Source organism: Anthonomus grandis, chromosome 2, assembly GCF_022605725.1.
Source record: "Anthonomus grandis grandis chromosome 2, icAntGran1.3, whole genome shotgun sequence".
Taxonomy (NCBI): domain Eukaryota; kingdom Metazoa; phylum Arthropoda; class Insecta; order Coleoptera; family Curculionidae; genus Anthonomus; species Anthonomus grandis.
Window position 1 is genome coordinate 3,278,882 of NC_065547.1, and position 18,670 is coordinate 3,297,551.

Here is an 18,670-nt window from a genome sequence, read left to right on the forward strand (position 1 = left end):
GTTAGACAGCTATCTAAAACAAATGATTTAAACTCTGCGGAATAAATATTTTTACATTTTAAGAAAATGTGATCTAAATTAGTTTTGGTGTCTGGTCGTGTAATTGAATTTATATAAGATAAATAGCCCGATTGTGACATTACAGTTGAATACTTAATAACATTATTATCTTCAAGAATTTAATAGATCTATATTAACGTCCCCAGGAAATATTTCTAGTTGTTGATCCTGAATAAAAGATCCAAATCCTGAATAAAAAGATCTTTTGAAATAGGAGGTGGCTTATACATATACACGGCTGTAACTCCTACAGTAATATCCTTGATATGACATACTACTCTAGCCAAAGTGACTTGAGATTTTGGCAATATTACTGTGGAGAACACCGGGTCCAATTCAGGTTTTATCAGAATTATGATTCCATCATTTTTATTGTATTTGCCTTCATTATAGAATGTTTCATAACCCCTTATATTAAAGTCATCCTTCGAGGATACTTGAAAAGTTTCACTTAATACAATTATGTCTGTAAAGCCTAAATTAAAATTTTCTAACAATAGAATTAGATTGTCGAAATTTTTTCTTACACTTCTAATATTTACATGTACCAAATTAAAAATACTTGCATTTACATTTACTTCATTATGCAACATACTGCTATCCACCGTCTTAGTTAAGATATTGTCATCTCCATCCATTTTGTTCAGAAGGTCTTCTTGATTAATTACAACCATTATTCTCCATAGTCAATCTTTTTCTTTGTGCTTTCAAGAAAATATTTTGTTGATGGACAATTGCTATCTAGGGCTGTATGTTCAACATTGTGGTTTAAATTATATTTTCTGTTTGCTGAGATGCAGTTATAACATTTGTGTTGAACACTTTTACATGTTTTTGTTTCGTGCTCACCCGCGCAGGTTCCACATGCTGTATTATTATTACAAACATTGCATTTGTGATTGTATCCTTGGCATTTATAACATCTTGTAAATGGAACATCGTCATACACAGCACAACGATTCCATCCAATACAGGCCATTCCTGAGCCAATAAACTTCCAGTAGGCCTCCGGTTCACACTCCAGGAAAATAATTGAGAACTTTTTTTGTTCGTTCCTTTTGATGTAAGTTACTGTAAATTCATCATTTTGCATTATCCAATGGTTTTGACGTCTTATTTTGTCTTCAATGATTTCTGGTGTTCCGTCCCCTGTGTATCCAACAATTTTAACTCGTGGCCTTTTCTTCTTCGGTATGTTAGCCTCCACTGTGTGTCCTAATTTTGTTTCAATTGCTTTTTTCAGTGATCCTATTTCCTCTTTTGTGTTGCATTTAACAATTATATTTCCATTTTTTGTGCTATTAATATTTTTCACTCCTATTTTCAGATCATTAGGATTTATTTTTTCTTGGATTAGTTTTAGCGTTTTTTCAGAGTCTAAACCACTTTTGGATTTCATAATTAATGTAGGAAATTGAGATGGTTTATTTCCCATTATTGTTTGGCCCCTTTTTGCAATATCAGAATAGGTATTTTGTTGTTTCTTGTTAATATTGATTTCTTTTCTAAGTTCAGTTACTTCAATTTTTAGGTTTACTAGTTCATTTTTCATTTCTTTCATCAAATTAAACATTTCTGGAGTTTTTCCTAAAACTTCCTTGCACTTAAAGCATAACAGCACTAAAACTCTTCTTTGCAATGGCATACATTTTATTTCCGAAGACGATAAGTTCGTACATTTTTTATGTATTTTTGCCGCACAAAGATCGCAAATATACATACACTTGATCATTGTCCACTACTTTATCGCAGTTATTGCATATTTCCGTACTCTGATTTCCAACCATATTTATTTGTTTAAAAATTGGAATTCTATGAAAGAGGTTCTCATTATATGGCCATCAGGGCTTATAGAATGCTACCTGCTGATATTAGAAGCATTGAATCTGCAGTCCAATTTAAAAAAGCTGTTTACCACTGGTTGCAGATTAAATGTTTTTATAATTTTACTTTTGGATAATAATTTTAACTTGTGTTAGATATTTAGAATATTTATTTTAAATTTTGTTATTTTGTTTATGTAAGTATATTGCCTCTATGAATAAAAGAAAGAAGAAAAATTAATGTACCCTATGGGAGCTAGATCCTCCTTTGTATGACGTTGCTTTGTCGTCCTGTATACGATTTTGTTGGCAAATAAAGGATATTATTATTATTATTTACAGTTGCGTGTAAACATGGTAAATGAAACATCTATAATTATATATTATAAATGTAAATAAAATTGTACTGTTATAATTTGAGCTCTATGAAGGGATTTGCCATTAAAACGTTTTTAAGGGCAAAGCTTCTATGGCTTTCTTTAAAAAGAGAAAATTAGTCTCCTGAATGTGGCAACCCTGCCAAACTTAATAAGGACTACCAAATCTAGGTAAGCATACAATTTTATTCGAATCAATATTAAATATATAAAACCAACTATTATACAAATTATACAATTAAAAATATATACAAAAAAAAGATGTTTGCTAAAATCCAATTTATACTTCTTCCAGTAAAGGAAATTCATCATCTTGCCTTGCAATTATAGCTTCAATATTGTAAAAAGCTGCATGGAGTGTTATAATAACAATTGAGGCGCCTATAACATCATAATACATTTTAAAAAAAAACATTGTGCCAATGCTAAAATTCCTTACCGATGACCCAAAACATGGCCGCATGGGCCCCGACTAAATAATATATGGGCATAGAACATGCGAATACCAGCCCATATTGCTGGGCTAACGTCAATTCCTTACCAAATATCACCAGTTTTTTTTCATGGTACCTTAAGCTTAGTTTATAGCCAGCATAAAAGGTCCCTGCTATCGCTATAAGTATCATTGGTGAAGTAATTCTAAAAATGTCTTATTAATATGGTTAATTTAAAAAATAAACTATTAACTTACAAACAATATATGATAAGCCCTATAAAAACAAACAAATAATTGGCCTGAAAATATTCAATGTTCCTCATGATCCGTTTTCCTAACCTGGGAATTGAGGCGGGGGCCTTAAAGTTTGATGTTTGTATGAACAGCAGCCAGGGCCTGACGTTTTGTCTTTGCTGCTGAATCCACTCTTTAGGATCAGGCATTTCCTTGGAGAATTTAAGAAATCTTCAAAAATATTTTAATAAAATTTTGGGTGAAAACATGTTTTATAGGTTCTGGGTCACCTGGATAAACTACTGGATTTCGGAAGGTCCGCGGGGGTGTCCATCTCCCCCGTCACTTCTACCGCCACCTCGGTCATTTTTCTGCTTGGTTTAATAGTCTGATTGGGAAATTAGTGGAGAAAACTCGATTATTTTAGAGGAAAATAGCGAGATATGTCTACGTGTTTATTTTTTCGTTTGTTGACATTTTCATTTGGTGCGGTGTTGCCATGCTGGCGATTCCTTCCCTGATTATAGGGTTAGAGACAAAAATTAAATTACTCCTAAATAGTGACTTTATTCTAAAATATTATATAAAGTAAAAGAAGTAATAAAATAAAAGGAATATATATCGTTTGATTCATAAAAAAACGTTATAACTGAGAAATCTACATCTACAAGAATAACGATTAAAGAATAATGTATTTTTAATTTAGCAGACAGACTATAATAATACAATTTACATTTCCTACAGCTCCACTTAATAATAAGCTTTCTCCCAATATGGCAACGGTGTACTAATACCAGTTCCAAATATGACTAAAGCAAGTGCATAACACGACCGTTTATTATCAGCTGATTATTTGAAATTTCCGAAAAGAAAACGTAAATATTCCGGAATAAAGAAAGGACATGATTATTCTGGTTAGTCCTAAGTGAAAACGACTTGAGATAAAATTAAAAATCAAGAAAATTCTTAAGTTTTTTATGGTTCAAAAGTGCAAATAACCAATAATTTAATTGACCATTTAAACATCCCGCTTAAAGGTACTAGTTCCGGCTGCCAAGCCAATCATAGCACGCATTAGAGGTTGTAAGAGTCTTGCTCCATTTAACCCAAAAAACACAAAATAAATTATAACATAATAATGTAGCCACTGATACAAACAAACTCCATAAATATTTTATTAGTTTAAATTAATTAAAAACCTGTAATTACTGAAAAACAAATTACAAATTTAAATCGCGCGCCCTCTCGTAGAAGGGTAACGCTTCAAATCCGACCAATCAGAGGGCGAACGCCATCTTGGCCTGCGAAGCCGCCCGCCGATTGGCCGAAATCAAATCCAGATGCGTCAACTGTGCAACCATCAAAAAATTTAACCGTTTTAAATGAGAAGCTTATGTTTATTTTGTGGCGATAAATTTGGCTTTTTTTAAGTGTTTTTAACGAAAAAACGAATATTTTAGTGACGAATCGTGTTTTATAAGTGTTATACCCATAATGTCTAGCGTACAAGACGATTTTCGGGAGCTGGAGACGGAGGATCTCAATTCGTCAGGCTGCGGAGACATGTCTTTCGAACTATCCAGTGATAACGCTGAAAATTCGAGTTTCATGAGCCCCCAACCTTTTAGGAGACTTAATAACTCAAGGTACGTATAATATTCTTCTATTTTCCAATATTCGTCATAGTAAAAATGGGGATTCTTTGTTTGTAATGGATCCTGGGAGATTTTATAAAAGGGGCCCACTTTCTAAACCACCACCATTTTGTTTTCAAGAAGCATTTTTATGCAAAATGTAGTTTTAAACGCGTTTGAGGCTTCGGGGAATGTTATGAAACGTTTACAGGCCTTTGTCTTATATTGAGGCACATGATTTCCATATATATATATCCTAATAAAATACTGGTTATAGGTATTTTCATGTTCTTTGTCTCGAACAGGAATTAATGGTTTTGTTTTATTCTAATTAATTTCCACCATAAAAATTTCTTATGACAAAGGCATTTGTATTAAAATGCTTAAAAAATTGAAGCTATAACTGATATTGATTGCTAGTAATTCTTGGGAATATTCTCATCTAACAAAGAACAAAATAGTTTCTGGAATTGTCTTAATAAATGTTGTTTAAAGTTCAAAAGAGCACGAAGAAACATTTCCAAAATATTGGTCTTTTTATAAGTAGCTGCGTCAAGCATGTCTTTATGACAATTGGCAACTTTAAATATCTGAAATACTGAAGAGACTGTTCTCAAGAAACGAAAAGAAAAATATTTTATAGAATGTTCTCGATAATTAATGTTGTTGCTGATCCAGTTCAGTTGGAGCAAAAAACTCCTAAGTCAAGGTCAAAAAGTGCTTTATTCTTTTAGAAAATATATATTTTTGTTAATAAAGCATACATATATGCACTTATACTCAAAGTATAGCTTAACAAGATATGAACATAAATATACCTATATAAAGTAGTTTAATAATAAGAACAGGTAAAATATAAAAAGTAGTATAAAACATACAGTATATAAAATAAGATATTAAAAGTAATAGGTAGATCAGTGTTACTCAAACTTTTTTCTCGACGGAACCCTTTTAAAAAGCTAAATTTTTAATGGAACCCTAAACTTTAACCTAAAAGCAAAAGCAGTTATATGTGAATTGTTTATTAATAATCATACAAAAAAAGATAGATCCACTTTAATACATGCATTCATTTATTGTGACTGCTGGCAGAGCCCTACCGGAGGTTTTCTCGGAGTACCGGGGCCCCGCGGAGCACACTTTTAGTAACGCTGAGGTAGATAATAGACTATAAAACTCATTAAAAAACATATCGCATCCCCGCTAAAACAGTGTCACAACTCAAAAAACATTGTTTTGAGAAAATTGATTTTAAAGAATTAAATTAACTTGAAACCTTTATTTATCAGTGACTATGACAAAATACAAGTTAAATGTTATTTTAGTGTAAAGAAAAATATAATTAGTTTTATGTTACTGGTTCAGTGATTTGTTAAAAGAAATAGTTTTTTGTAATTTTTAGTTTAAAAATATTCAAACTTAATACATTTGTTTTTTATACAATTTACTTTAAACTGCACAATGGATTATAAATCTGTGTGTCCAGTAGTTAATACTTACATTTTTAAGAAATACTTAAGTAAATGAACAATAAACAACAATAATAATAATAATAATGAGGTTATGTAATGTTAATTTATGGAAGGAGACTAAGCTAATTTAGTGGAAAAAGAAATCTAGTGAGAAGGAATTAACAAGTTAATCTAGCCAAAATTATTAATAGCTACCTCACTATCAATAAGCCATTTTTTAAATCTATGTTTAATTTGATGATAGTTTCCTGTTCTTAGTGAAAGAGGAAGGAAATTGTACAGTTTGGGACCAAGAAAATAGATATGTCTCTGTATGGCTGAACTATTTACTAAAGGTATATTAACATTTTGCAGAGATGAATTTCTAGCATTTAATTGATGAGATATTTCCTGTCTATAACAATCTGTTTTTAACATAAATCTAAGTGCTGCCACTATGTAGAGTTGTTCTAATGTCAATAATTTGCATTCATGAAATAGCAATTCAGATGGGTATCCTCTGTTTTTAAAATACATTATTTTAATTATATACTTTTGTGCTACATTTAAAACTGACATAAAAGTTTTTCGAGCATTTCCCCAGACAATAATACCAAAGTTTAGAATTGATTCAATAAAAGATAAATATATAGTTTTAAGAATTTTAATTGGTAGGATGTTACGTAGCTCATAAAACTTATAAATCAACTTCCTTATTTTAGCAGTTACAAATTCTATGTGTGATTTCCAAGTTAAATTTTCATCCATGAATACACCTAGATACTTAATATTAAATTTTCTTTTAACGGTAGATTGACATTTGCAGTGCAAAGATTGTATATCGCAAAGATAATCATGTACCTTTAGCTCTTGAACTTTAGGAAGGGTTGCCTGAGTCAATGCAAACATCATAAAATGGGTCTTATCAATATTAAGTGATAACAAACTAAAATCCAACCATCTCTTTATGTATGTTATTGCTAATTCGGCTTTTCTAATAGCTGATTGCCATGTATTGCTATTTACTATAATGACACTGTCATCCGCAAAACAGAGAACCCTTCCCTCATTCAACACAGAAAAAATCCCATTCATATAGATGTTAAACAAGACTGGCCCGAGCACTGTACCCTGTGGCACACCAACTCCCACTTTTACAGAACCACTTTTCTCCTCTGTTAATTTTACTTTCTGAGTTCTGTTACTCAAGTATGAACTGAATAGATTATTTACTATTCCTCTTATCCCCATATCATATAATCTGTTTAATAAAATGTGATGTGCCACAAGTGTCAAAGGCTTTGGCCAAGTCCAGGAATATTGCCACTACTTTCTTTTTGCTATCTAAAGATTTTATAATTTGTTCTGTCACTTTGCACAATTGTATTAACATTATCTTTAAAAGCAAACTGACTTTCGGACAATAATTTATGTTTATTCAATAATATCATTAATTTATGTTTAAGGCATTTTTCTATTATTTTACTAACAGTACTTATTATTGCAATTGGTCTATAATTATTCATTAACTTTTTATCACCCTGCTTATAAAGAGGAATAATTGCAGCTTTTTTAAGAACAGTTGGATATACTCCCGAACTAAAAATGATGTTAATAATGTGTTTCAGAGGTTTTAGTAAAAAAATCTTTTATTACTTCTGATGTAATGCCATCTTCTCCACGAGAGACACCATTCTTGAGATTTTTTATTTGCTCTACAATTTCATGCTCTTCAATTGGAGATAAAAAAAAATGATTCACTGTTATTTACTTTTTGTTGAAACCCTGGTTCACAGGATGGAGGATTAATTTTTTCTGCTAACTTTTTACCAACATTGCTGAAGTATATATTAAATTCATTTGCCATCAAATTCTTTTCAGTAATTTTAATGCCATCATTGTTACAAATTGCTTTTATATCAGATTTAATAATGAAATCATTTGTGGCTTCTTTTATTATTTTCCAGATTTTTTTTGAGTCTTTTACATTTTACATTTTTGTTTATTTTTGTTTTGTAATAATTATACTTAGGTTTTTTAATTAATTTGCATAAACTATTTCTGTACTGTCGGTAGGTATTTAATGCTTCAGCGTTATTTGGATTGAATGTACATACTTTTTTTAGTTTGTCTCTTCTACAAATAGATGTTAAGAGTCCACCTATGATCTATGGTTTCAATCTTAATTGTTTGTTATTTATCTTATGACCAGTCGAACACATCTCCACATACTGCTGCAACAGATTCATGAATTTTTCCATACAAGAGTTGGAATTGTTATTTTCAAGAACAGAGTCCCAAGTTTCAAGAGATAGTTTTTGTTTTAAAGTAGTAAAGTTGACCCTCGGAAACACTGGCCTATTCCGATGAGTTTCCAATTTACTAGAAAGAAAGAAAGAAAGAAAGAAAGAAAATGTGCTATATTACGTAAGACAACAAAATCTTGTGTACAAGCATCCTAAAAACTAAAAAATTCCAAATTCACTTTAAATTTCAAACAAACATAACTTCTAAAACACTTTACCATAAAATTTACACACATTACCAAAATTAATCATAACAAAACAGATTGAGAAAAAAAAGCATCTTTTTGATAAATTTCATTAAAAAATAAGTAAAGCTGTCAATAAAACAGAATTTAGAAGAAGTAAATTACATTATTTAACAGGAAACAAAACTAAAACACTAAAATGATGTCAGAGCACAGGTTAAAAGGTATCATTAAAAAAATCGTCAAGGCTATAATATGCCCTGGATAATAAAAGTGATTTTAATTCCTTTTTGAATCTCTTAACTTCTAAAATTTGTCTGATACATAGAGGAACATGGTTGTAAATTTTTTTGCTAAGGTATATAAGTGAGTTCTTGGTGAGGGAGGATGTAGGGATTGGTAAGGGAAAATCGTTAACCTGGCGAGTCATATGACCAGTGTTAGAGGGAGCATTACTAATTGCATCATGTTTGATATTCAATAAAATGGGGTAGTGATCAGTGAAATCTTGTTTTAATATAACAGAATTTAGATTATTATATACAGCACTATTACATTTTACGAAGCAATGATCAATACAGGTAGCACTTTGATGTTGTATGCGGGTTGGTTTATTGATTGTGCTCAAAAATCCATAAGAGTTTAACACTGTTATGTAATTATTTACTACTGGGGAGGAAGCATCAAGTAGATTAATATTAATATCTCCCATTAAAACATATTTGTTTACTATCGGAAAAGCCAGTATTCAAAATGTCCCCTAAATTACCTATAAAATCATTCACATCTGTTGCAGGTGACCTATAGATTCCCAGAATATTAACAAAAATATTGTTTTTACACAAAGACAGGTAAGCAATATATACCCCAATATTATGACATTTTTTTAGAACAAAATGCTATTTTGACTTTCAAATGAAACTAGTGCAATATAAAAAAAACACAATAAAGAACTTAAAAAAAATATATTTTTTTTATTACAAAGAGTTATAAAATACTGAATAACAACTCGGAATGTGATTATTATGTAACAAATTTAATAGATCTTTTTTCTTGTTGTCTTTAATGCTAAGTTCACTTTTGTAGGCATATTGTAGAGTATTTGGTATATTAATATTTTTTTTTCTTCTGCATAAATCTACTTGCTTAAAGTCTTCATCTTTATAGGATGTTTTATAGTAGAGTGGTCGGATTATCTTGATTTAACTTAAAAACCTTTACTTCTATAAATATACATCGCAACTAAAAAATCTATTCTTCTGCTGCCCACAACAATTATCCGAAAAGAAAACGAAGTCAAGCCCATCTTCACTTTTAAAAGTATCCAATTTTTTTTTTTTAAATCGAGCACACATGAACCAATCTCATCAGCTCCCCTATTTCCGTGCCCTCCATGCCAAAAGTAGCATTCCGTTAAACCTGTTTTTAATTCAGACACGGTAAAGTTATAACAGTTTAATTTTGATTTGTAATAGAAATCGGACACAGTTCCTTGAGGAACAGGAAGATGTACTGCTTGCAGATCATAAACTGACACCACGTAATTGGGACTAGCTTTTTCCTTTTCTTGGTTTTTTTTCATTTCTTGATAAATCTTTTTCTTCTAAATGCAATAAATAATTGCTTTCCAACTTTTCCTTGGCATCCCCTGTGGCAATTTCATAAGCATTACACAATTCGCAACAATCTTTTCTGGGGATGAAAAAACTTCTTGTAATTTGGTTATTAACATCCAGCGTAGCCATGAAAAGAAAAATTTGCATACGCGGACTGGATCATCATTGACATAAAAATAAAATGCATTATTATGTTCTCTAGGTTTTTGAGCTCTGCTATACCTGTAGGCTGATTTGACTGGTTTCATGCAATTGTGAATAAAACTTCTTTGCCTATTAATATCTCCCAGAGCCCAATATTTTTCGAAAATATCTTGTCTTATATTTTCATCTATTTTATTAGAGCATTTTAGCCGGCATCACCACAAGGAGGTCTAATACTTCTGGCTTTTACATTTGTTTGAGATTTAGATCTTGAGATGTATGCTTGACCTGAGTTCCGTAATTTCTTTGCTTTATTGCTTAACCATTCTTCTGTCAGTGCTACTCGCTTTTTTCCTCTTTTTTTAGGCTTGAGAATTTGAGTATTTACTCCTGAGTACCTCCTGCTTGAGGAGCTGTATCTTGAGCGTTTGCACTTTGAATATTTGCTACTAAAGTGTTTGCTGTATGAGAGTCTAAAAGTTGAATTTTTGACACTTGAGTATTTTTTGCTTGATTTTCTGGTTCTTGATTACCTGCCTCTTGACTATTAACGAATTCAGTGTCTAATGCCTGGCCAACAACGTTTGAACTTGATAAAGAAACACTGCAACTTGAATTATTACTACAACCTGAACAGGAACTACTACTTGATGCAGAAGAGGACGAACTTGACGAACTAGAATCACTGCTATCATCAGATTTATAGTTAGGATCCTTCACAGAATCATCATCATTATCGCTAACCAAGTCCGACATTTGAGCATTGTTTTTCAGTTCTGGTGAAAACTCAATATGTGGAAATGAAGTGCAAGGTTTATTCTTGTCAGCATCCTTGGCCGTATTATAATTTGTATTGCAGTCAAAATTAGGTGCAGCATTTTCATCTTCGACGAACTGTATTTCAGGTATTTTTAAGATTTCGTATCCTAAAAATCAAAGAGGCATTATTATAGCTAAAATACAAAAGTTATTAGGACTATAAAACTAATAATTATCCGCTATCTGCATGTATCCGTAAACTAATAAAATACTTTGACAAGCAAAGAGGCTATGTAAAAGATTATTGTTAATTAAGGTACAAATTTTGATATGAGGTATTTCTTTTTCAGAAATATATATATTTTTTGTAATGGGGTTGATCCCGTGTATATATAAATAAATAAATAAATAAATAGATATGCGTTTACGCATATTACGCAAAATTTGTAACAAAAAAGTAAAAGATAGTTTATTTCACTTTAATGGTTTTTATTTTAATTTTATATTAAAAAGAGTTAAATAGCTTTATAGGTCACATATAAAATATTTAAAGATGTTTTTTGAAAAATAATTGACATTGTTAGCATTGTTTTTCAATGTTCTACTAAGACTTTATATTACTCTGATTGCATTTTTATATTCACTGGTGGATCCGCCGATTCCATCACACATCGACCAATCAATTTTTATGTTGTATTGAATGATATGGATAACAATTTTTTATAAAACCGGATTGGTGATGTGGTGGTGTGCAATCGGTGGATCCATCAGTGAATATAAAAACGCACCCTCTTATTCAGACATGCAATTATTTAATATCAGCTGACCTGAATTCAATGCTTGATTTGGCTCTGATGCATTATGCTCTGGCTTCTTATCCAATGCGAGAGATATTATAATTCTGCGTGCTCGGGAGCTCGACATTGCGTATTGGTAAGGTATGTCACAAGTTTCCACAGAAAAAAAAATTAGAAACACTAAGTAAAAATTAAGTATAAAGAGTGTCCATTAAAAAAATATCTGTCAATAATTTAAAAAAAGTGTCATATTTAAAAAAAAAAAAAAAGAATATTTTGAAATCGTTGGCATTAATTCTAAAAAATAGTCACATCTAAAAATTAACGCAATTAAATTTAAATATTAATACCTAGGTTTTCAAAAAAACCGACACAACTCAAAATATAACAGTAAAAAACTGTCACAGTACGAAATGTGACTCTTTTCTGCACAGAACACAAATATATAGCTTTTCTGGATGAAACTCAATGCGCTCGCTGTTATAAAGTCAAAAGTAACACTGTTGTGGAATTGACGCTGCGCTGATGTTGGCAACAAAAAAGCGTCACATCGCCATCTCGCGGTAAATACTTGAAATATAGAAGTGACGCTTTTATGCAAGATAGAACGAAATATTTCAATATTTGTTGCATGTTTATATCAATATTAACGGTTTTTGAGTTGTGACACTTTTTTAGCGGGGGTGCGATATATAAATAAAACTTTAGCTCAATTCACAGTAAGAAGGGAACCCAAAAAACTAACAGTATCTTAACAGACAAATATTTGCCTTGTAAGAACTGAATTAAGTACACAACTTCAAAAACCCTTGGACACATAATATTCTTAATGCCCCAAACACTTATCATATACAATAGTTTTTCAAAACAACTAATTTCCCTTCTCAAGAAGTGACAACCCTCGGACTCCACTCCCCACAAAACTGGCCTTCAGTCCACCATACAAGCGGGTTAGGGCACTGAGGCTCTTCGACAGCCCCCTAACCCCAAAAACGATCATCCAGAAGTCTTCCAGCTCGACTACTCCGTTGCCAAGGAGCAGACTTTTCGGTGACATACCAAAAGCTGTCCCTAGTGCTTACGCTGAAAGGGAAAAACCTGCAGCCAACGTCAATCCATTCACTCCTGACGGTAAGTAACTGTGAAAAGGGATTAAAACTGGTTTTAGACAGTTTTTGTGTGTGTGTAGGTTTGTTATTGTCAAAAAAAAGGACCAGATCAATTAGGTCTCCCAAAGTGAAGCCAGTCAAATTGGACTTGAATGATACGGATGGTTCTGATCAGGAGGAAATTGAACAGCCAACAAAGAGAGTTGCTTTACAGGTAAGTGATTTGTTTTGCAAACAAAAAATAACTGTTTTGGCCAATAATGCCTGCCCTCAATACTTGAGAGACTTTAATGAAAATTAGATTCAAATAAAGGCCTTCCTTTAATTAACAATTTGATATAAAATAACTGTTTGAGTTAGAGAGAATATGTCTACTAGTATAAGATCAATTATGATTTAACCATTGAAATATTTTCCTATTTCATTTCCCTTTGAGATATTTCAATAATTCTTTTAGGAGTAAGAAAGAGAAAGAAAGAAAATGTACTATATTACATAAGACAAAACAAAATCTTGTGTACAAGCATCCTAAAAACTAAAAAATTCCAAATTCAGTTTAAATTTCAAATTTCAAACAAACATAGCATCTAAAACATTTTACCATAAAATGTACACACTTTACCAAAATTAATTATAACAAAACAGATTGAAAAAAAGCATCTTTTTGATAAATTTGATTAAAAAATAAGTAAAGCTGTCAATAAAACAGAATTTAGAGGAAGTAAGTTAAAATATTTAATAGGAAACAAAACTAAAACACTAAAATGATGTCAGAGCACAGGTCAAAAGGAATCATTAAAAAAATCGTCAAGGCTACAATATGCCCTGGATAATAAAAGTGATTTTAATTCATTTTTGAATTTCTTAACTTCTAAAATTTGTCTGATACATAGAGGAACATGGTTGTAAATTTTTTTGCTAAGGTATATAAGTGAGTTCTTGGTGAGGGAGGATGTAGGGATTGGTAAGGGAAAATCGTTAACCTGGCGAGTCATATGACCAGTGTTACAGTAGGCCTTTTCTGTCAGATATTTTTTAAGTCTATTTCTAAAGCCATTTGAGTTTTGAATCCTAATCTAAAATGTCTCCCTAGGAAAGCAACATTCCAAGATACCACCGAGAATTCCTAGAGTTAGAACTAATTGGAAAAGGACAATTCGGATCAGTATTCAAATGTGTGAACCGCTTGGATGGCTGCATTTACGCCATCAAAAAGTCCACTAAACCGGTAGCGGGTAGTGCATTTGAAAAATCCGCTTTGAACGAGGTTTACGCCCATGCCGTCCTGGGAAAACATCAACACGTAGTAAGATACTACTCGGCCTGGGCAGAAGATAATCACATGATTATCCAGAACGAGTATTGCAACGGAGGCTCGTTAGCGGATAAAATATCCCAAGAACCGCTTGGGGCCGTGGAGTTAAGAAGGATGCTGCTACACGTAGCCGAGGGTCTTAGGTATATACATTCCGAAGGTCTGGTGCATTTGGATATTAAGCCCGGGAACATTTTTATTTCGATTGAGAAGAAGGTTTGTTAGACACGAGGAGGGGTTTTAAACAAGATTAAAAAAAAAAAAAAATAATTTTGTTGTCTTGCAGGTGAATTTGACGAACTATGACTCGGCAGATGACGGTTTCGAGGAGCTGGATGATAATCAGATGTACGAGGAAGAGTTGACTTATAAAATTGGCGATTTGGGACATGTGACCAGTTTGAGTAATCCACAGGTAAAAGACCAATTTACTTTTTTTTTAATTCAGTAAATTCAGTAAATATCCAATAGCAGGCGGTTAAACCGATGAAGCTATTGCTTATTCAAATATTGTTGCTGTTCACTAGGCATTATAGTGGATCATCACTTCTGCACTATGTTTTCATTTTTTGTCCAGGTGGGTATTAAAAGCATTAACACTTGTGACAGTCACAGTTTCTTCTGATAAAGAGTTCCATGGATAAACCACTCAGTTAGAGAAAAAATTTGCAGCCCTCTCTTTGTCCAATTTTTTAGAGTGTCCATGAAGATTGAAGTTTTGATTTTGCTGCAAAATGCTTCCAATTTCGCAATTATCATAGTATTCACTCATGATTTTATATGTCTCTATAAGGTCTTCCCTAAGTCTTCTTTCCTTTAATTTTGCCGTATTTAACCTCTGCAGCCTCTCCAGGTAACTTTTGTAGCTCTGTTGGTATTTTTGTAACTCTTCTTTGTACCTGCTCCAATATCTCAATATCCTTAATGTAATAATTTCATTATCATTTAAATTGAGTGGTCTCATAATGCTTGTTTCAGAAGGAAAATAAATAAATTGGCCTTTTTTGCAAATTTTGTAATGTGACTTTCCCATTTTAAATCACCTGTAACTATTACCCCTAGATCATTTTGCTCAGAAACAGCTGTTAAGGTCATATTATTTATCTTCAAAGTCAAAAAAAGGTTTATTATCATAAGATATCGATCTTCTTGACAAAGCTAATATAAATTATCCTAGTTCAAAAGCTTAATTTTACAGAAATAGCACTACTTACAAACTATAAAAATAGACTTAACGCACATACATACATTAGATATAAATAAAAGATATAAAATGACTAGACAAAAAACAAAACATGAAATTAAAATATAATATAAAAAACATAAATATAAGTATGTAAACAGTGCACATAACATATTATCCGACAATCGCAAATAGAACTTACTAAAATGTTTAAAAACTTAAAGAATACTAAGTACATTAAAAACTATCACAATAAAATTCATCTAAACTATAATAGAGTCTATAAAGTTAGAAGATTGCTAGCTGGTAGCAATCTTCTAACTTTATTTCTAAACATTTTTAGGGCGACAAGTTATTTGGTGGATGATTGTAAATCTTAATGCTTTCGTAAACAATTGACCTTTTTACCAATGTTGAACGAGGTATGGGTAACTGTAGTTTTAAAGCATTTCTAGTCATATGAGTGACATTGTTAGGCTGAAACCTGTGTCGATATTTATGGATCATTGTCGCGGTTTCAAGAACAATTAATCCATATAGAGTTAAAATGCCTTGGTTTTTAACCAAGAGCTTACAGTGTTCAATTTTCGCAAATGTATCGTATTTTTTTTTTTGCTATACCAAAAGTGACTCCATGAGGTCCTGACCAGAGAACCCCTAAAAACAAAGACCATATCTCGACTTTGACTGTATAATTTTATGCCTTAATAGGCATAATACATTGATTTTGCCATTACGCATCCTAACCCAATGGCTGTAATTCTAACAGCGAAACATCCGGATGATACCTTCTTGGAAAGATTTATAATATGAGATTTAAAACTCAATTCAGTATCAACCATAACTCCTGAGAATTTAGTCTCATGCCGAAATGGAACAGAAGAGTGGGGAGCCCCACCTGACACTGAAACGATAAAATATTTGTTTTGGAGAAGTTTAGCAATAGAAGGTAGGAATCACAACAGGACTTAAGCTTTTGAAGAACTGTGAGAATAGTTTCTTTAAGGCTTAGTTGGTCAGAGCAATGCCCTAAAATTGTGGTGTCGTCTGCGAATAAAGTGAACTTCCCAATTATATCAAGAGATGTAATATCATTTATAAAAAGTAAAAATAGTATGGGGCCTAAAACTGACCCCTGAAGAACACCGCAATTATTTTCTATAAAAGAATAAAAGCCTTTACCTTCAGAAAATATGTGACTGGAAATTGCTAAGAGATATGAAGAACTATGGAATATCCTCAACTGTCTAGGTAGTATAGATAATAATAATAATAATAATAATAATAATAATAATACATCGTTTATTTGCCCAATTTACAATCAAATATTATATCTTAACTAGATACAAAGATAATAAATATCATATGCTTTAAAATTAAAAAAAAAATCTTAACCATAATATAGGCAAAAAGGAGGCTAAAGGCAATTTAAAAAAAGATTCGTGTTTAACCTCCTTCATTAAATAAGTTATAATTTCTTTTCTGTTTCTTTTGTTGCATCCAAAATAAATTACTAGGTATCCCCCAACAAGTGCCAAACATCCAATAAGCTTTAACATACCCAATACATACATATTTAATAAACGCGACGATCGCCAGATATACCCATTTTACCGCAATAAATATTTTTTGTATTTATGTTTAAATACACTTGTTGATACATTTTTAAAGTCCTCCGAAATCTGGTTGTAAATTAAATAAATATTATAAGAAAATGACCGCTGATAAAACATAGTGGTATGCAAAGGCGGAGAAATTAGACCTCTATGCCGGAGATTCAAAGAATGTACGTCAGTTCTATAGCGTATTTTATTTAATAGAACCGAGGGGCGATTTAAAGTTATTACTTGGTGAAATACAGTAGCAGCATGCAGATTTCTACGATCCTCCATAGAAAGCCATTTGGTTTGTCGTAGCATGTAACTTACAGGATGTCCACGACGAATGCCGTAAATTAATCGCAAGCATGACTTTTGCACTCGCTGAATTCGACCTTTGTCGATAGAGTCTAAGCATGGACCATATACGACGTCGGCAAAATTAAAATGACTCAAAACCAGAGTGTCGCATAAAGTAATTTTTTGAGATGTTGAAAGCAGGTGTCTATGCGGAAACAGTTGTTTTAAATTAGAATAAGCAGATTGAATGCACTTACTTATATGCTGTTTATACCTCATATTGGTGTCAATGTGAAGTCCCAAATTGCGGGAACAAGTAGAATGCAAAAGCTTGTTTGAGGAAGCTTTCAAAGCCATGATGAGATGGTAAACATATGCGAATACAAGTTCCACCGAAATGTGGCTCTACTTTCAATAATTATAAATCATACAATTCGATCGTCTTAATGGCAATGCCGCTGATGCCGATTCTCTTTTTACTACAATATCAGGTGATTTTGGAAGAAACAGCGATGGTGCAGTATTTAAAAATTCCCAGATTGGTAGGCTACTTAATGAAAATAAATTGAATATTCCACCGGCAAGATCACTTCCTGGAGATAATAGTCGTCCTTTTCCAATGTTTTTCGTTGCAGAAGAAGCATTTGCGTTAAGACAAGAAATAATGAAGCTGTATCCACAAAGGACCTTAAATAATGACAGAAGAATTTTTAACTATCGCCTTTCAAGAGCGAGAAAAAGTGTTGAGTGCGCCTTTGGAATACTCCCTAATACAGATGTAGAAGATCCAATCAAAACCTTCTGGTTACGGCCAGGTAAATACGACTCAAACCAAGAATGCGACACCCATCTAATGCCATAGTGGAGTTTTTGCATCAAAATGTGATGATTCACACAATGAGTCGCTTATTTTATTGGGTATTCCATCACTTATAGCAAAAATCAATTTAGAAATTGCTATCTCACATGCTCAAAAATTGAAGAGAAGAAAAAATTTCTTCAAATTCAATTTTTGAGTGTGTGAGATAGTAATTTCTAAATTGATTTTTGCTATAAGTGACGTAATACCCAATAAAATAAGTGATTCATTGTGAATTCGTCACAACAATACAGATTTCACTCATGATTGACACAGTCAAAAGCTTTTGAAAGGTCACAGAAAGCCGCTGCATTCACTCCACCGCTATTAATGCCTGAATATAATCCCTCCAAAAACTGAAAAATGGCGTCGTTTGTACAGAGCTGCTCTCGGAACCCAAATGAAAGAGGACTTAGAATATTGTTTGAATTAAGAAAAGAAATCACCCTAATTTTAACTAACTTTTCCATAATATATATTGGAA

The 18,670-nt window shown here is 32.0% G+C and overlaps 3 protein-coding genes across 5 annotated transcripts in view; 1 reads left to right on the forward strand and 2 right to left on the reverse strand.

The window, feature by feature from the left end:
• Nucleotides 1–2,426: 2,426 nt before the first annotated feature.
• LOC126750565 (prenylated Rab acceptor protein 1) lies at nt 2,427–3,430 on the reverse strand. Its single transcript, XM_050460214.1, has 4 exons — nt 3,221–3,430; nt 2,952–3,161; nt 2,700–2,899; nt 2,427–2,641 (listed from the first exon to the last, which is right to left on the reverse strand). Exons 1-4 carry the CDS (start codon nt 3,295–3,297, stop codon nt 2,541–2,543), a joined length of 588 nt encoding a protein of 195 aa, XP_050316171.1. The 5' UTR covers nt 3,298–3,430; the 3' UTR covers nt 2,427–2,540.
• An 839-nt stretch (nt 3,431–4,269) lies between these two features.
• LOC126750561 (wee1-like protein kinase) overlaps nt 4,270–18,670 on the forward strand; it is a 35,250-nt gene continuing 20,849 nt past the window's right edge. The window contains exons 1-5 of one of the 2 annotated variants that reach the window (XM_050460208.1): nt 4,270–4,576; nt 12,715–12,953; nt 13,012–13,145; nt 14,025–14,462; nt 14,533–14,661. In XM_050460208.1, coding sequence (XP_050316165.1) covers nt 4,425–4,576; nt 12,715–12,953; nt 13,012–13,145; nt 14,025–14,462; nt 14,533–14,661 — 1,092 coding nt within the window. In that variant the 5' untranslated portion in view covers nt 4,270–4,424. Of the gene's footprint in view, nt 4,577–12,711; nt 12,954–13,011; nt 13,146–14,024; nt 14,463–14,532; nt 14,662–18,670 lie in introns of both variants that reach the window. The other variant, XM_050460207.1, reaches the window with a different exon arrangement.
• Nucleotides 9,457–12,060, reverse strand: LOC126750564 (uncharacterized). 2 transcript variants are annotated; one of them, XM_050460213.1, is made up of 3 exons: nt 11,853–12,060; nt 10,800–11,192; nt 9,457–10,739 (listed from the first exon to the last, which is right to left on the reverse strand). In XM_050460213.1, exons 1-3 carry the CDS (start codon nt 11,947–11,949, stop codon nt 10,651–10,653), a joined length of 579 nt encoding a protein of 192 aa, XP_050316170.1. In that variant the 5' UTR covers nt 11,950–12,060; the 3' UTR covers nt 9,457–10,650. The 2 variants fall into 2 exon arrangements, with proteins under 2 accessions (XP_050316170.1, XP_050316169.1); XM_050460212.1 differs by having other exon boundaries at nt 9,457–11,192; nt 11,853–12,057.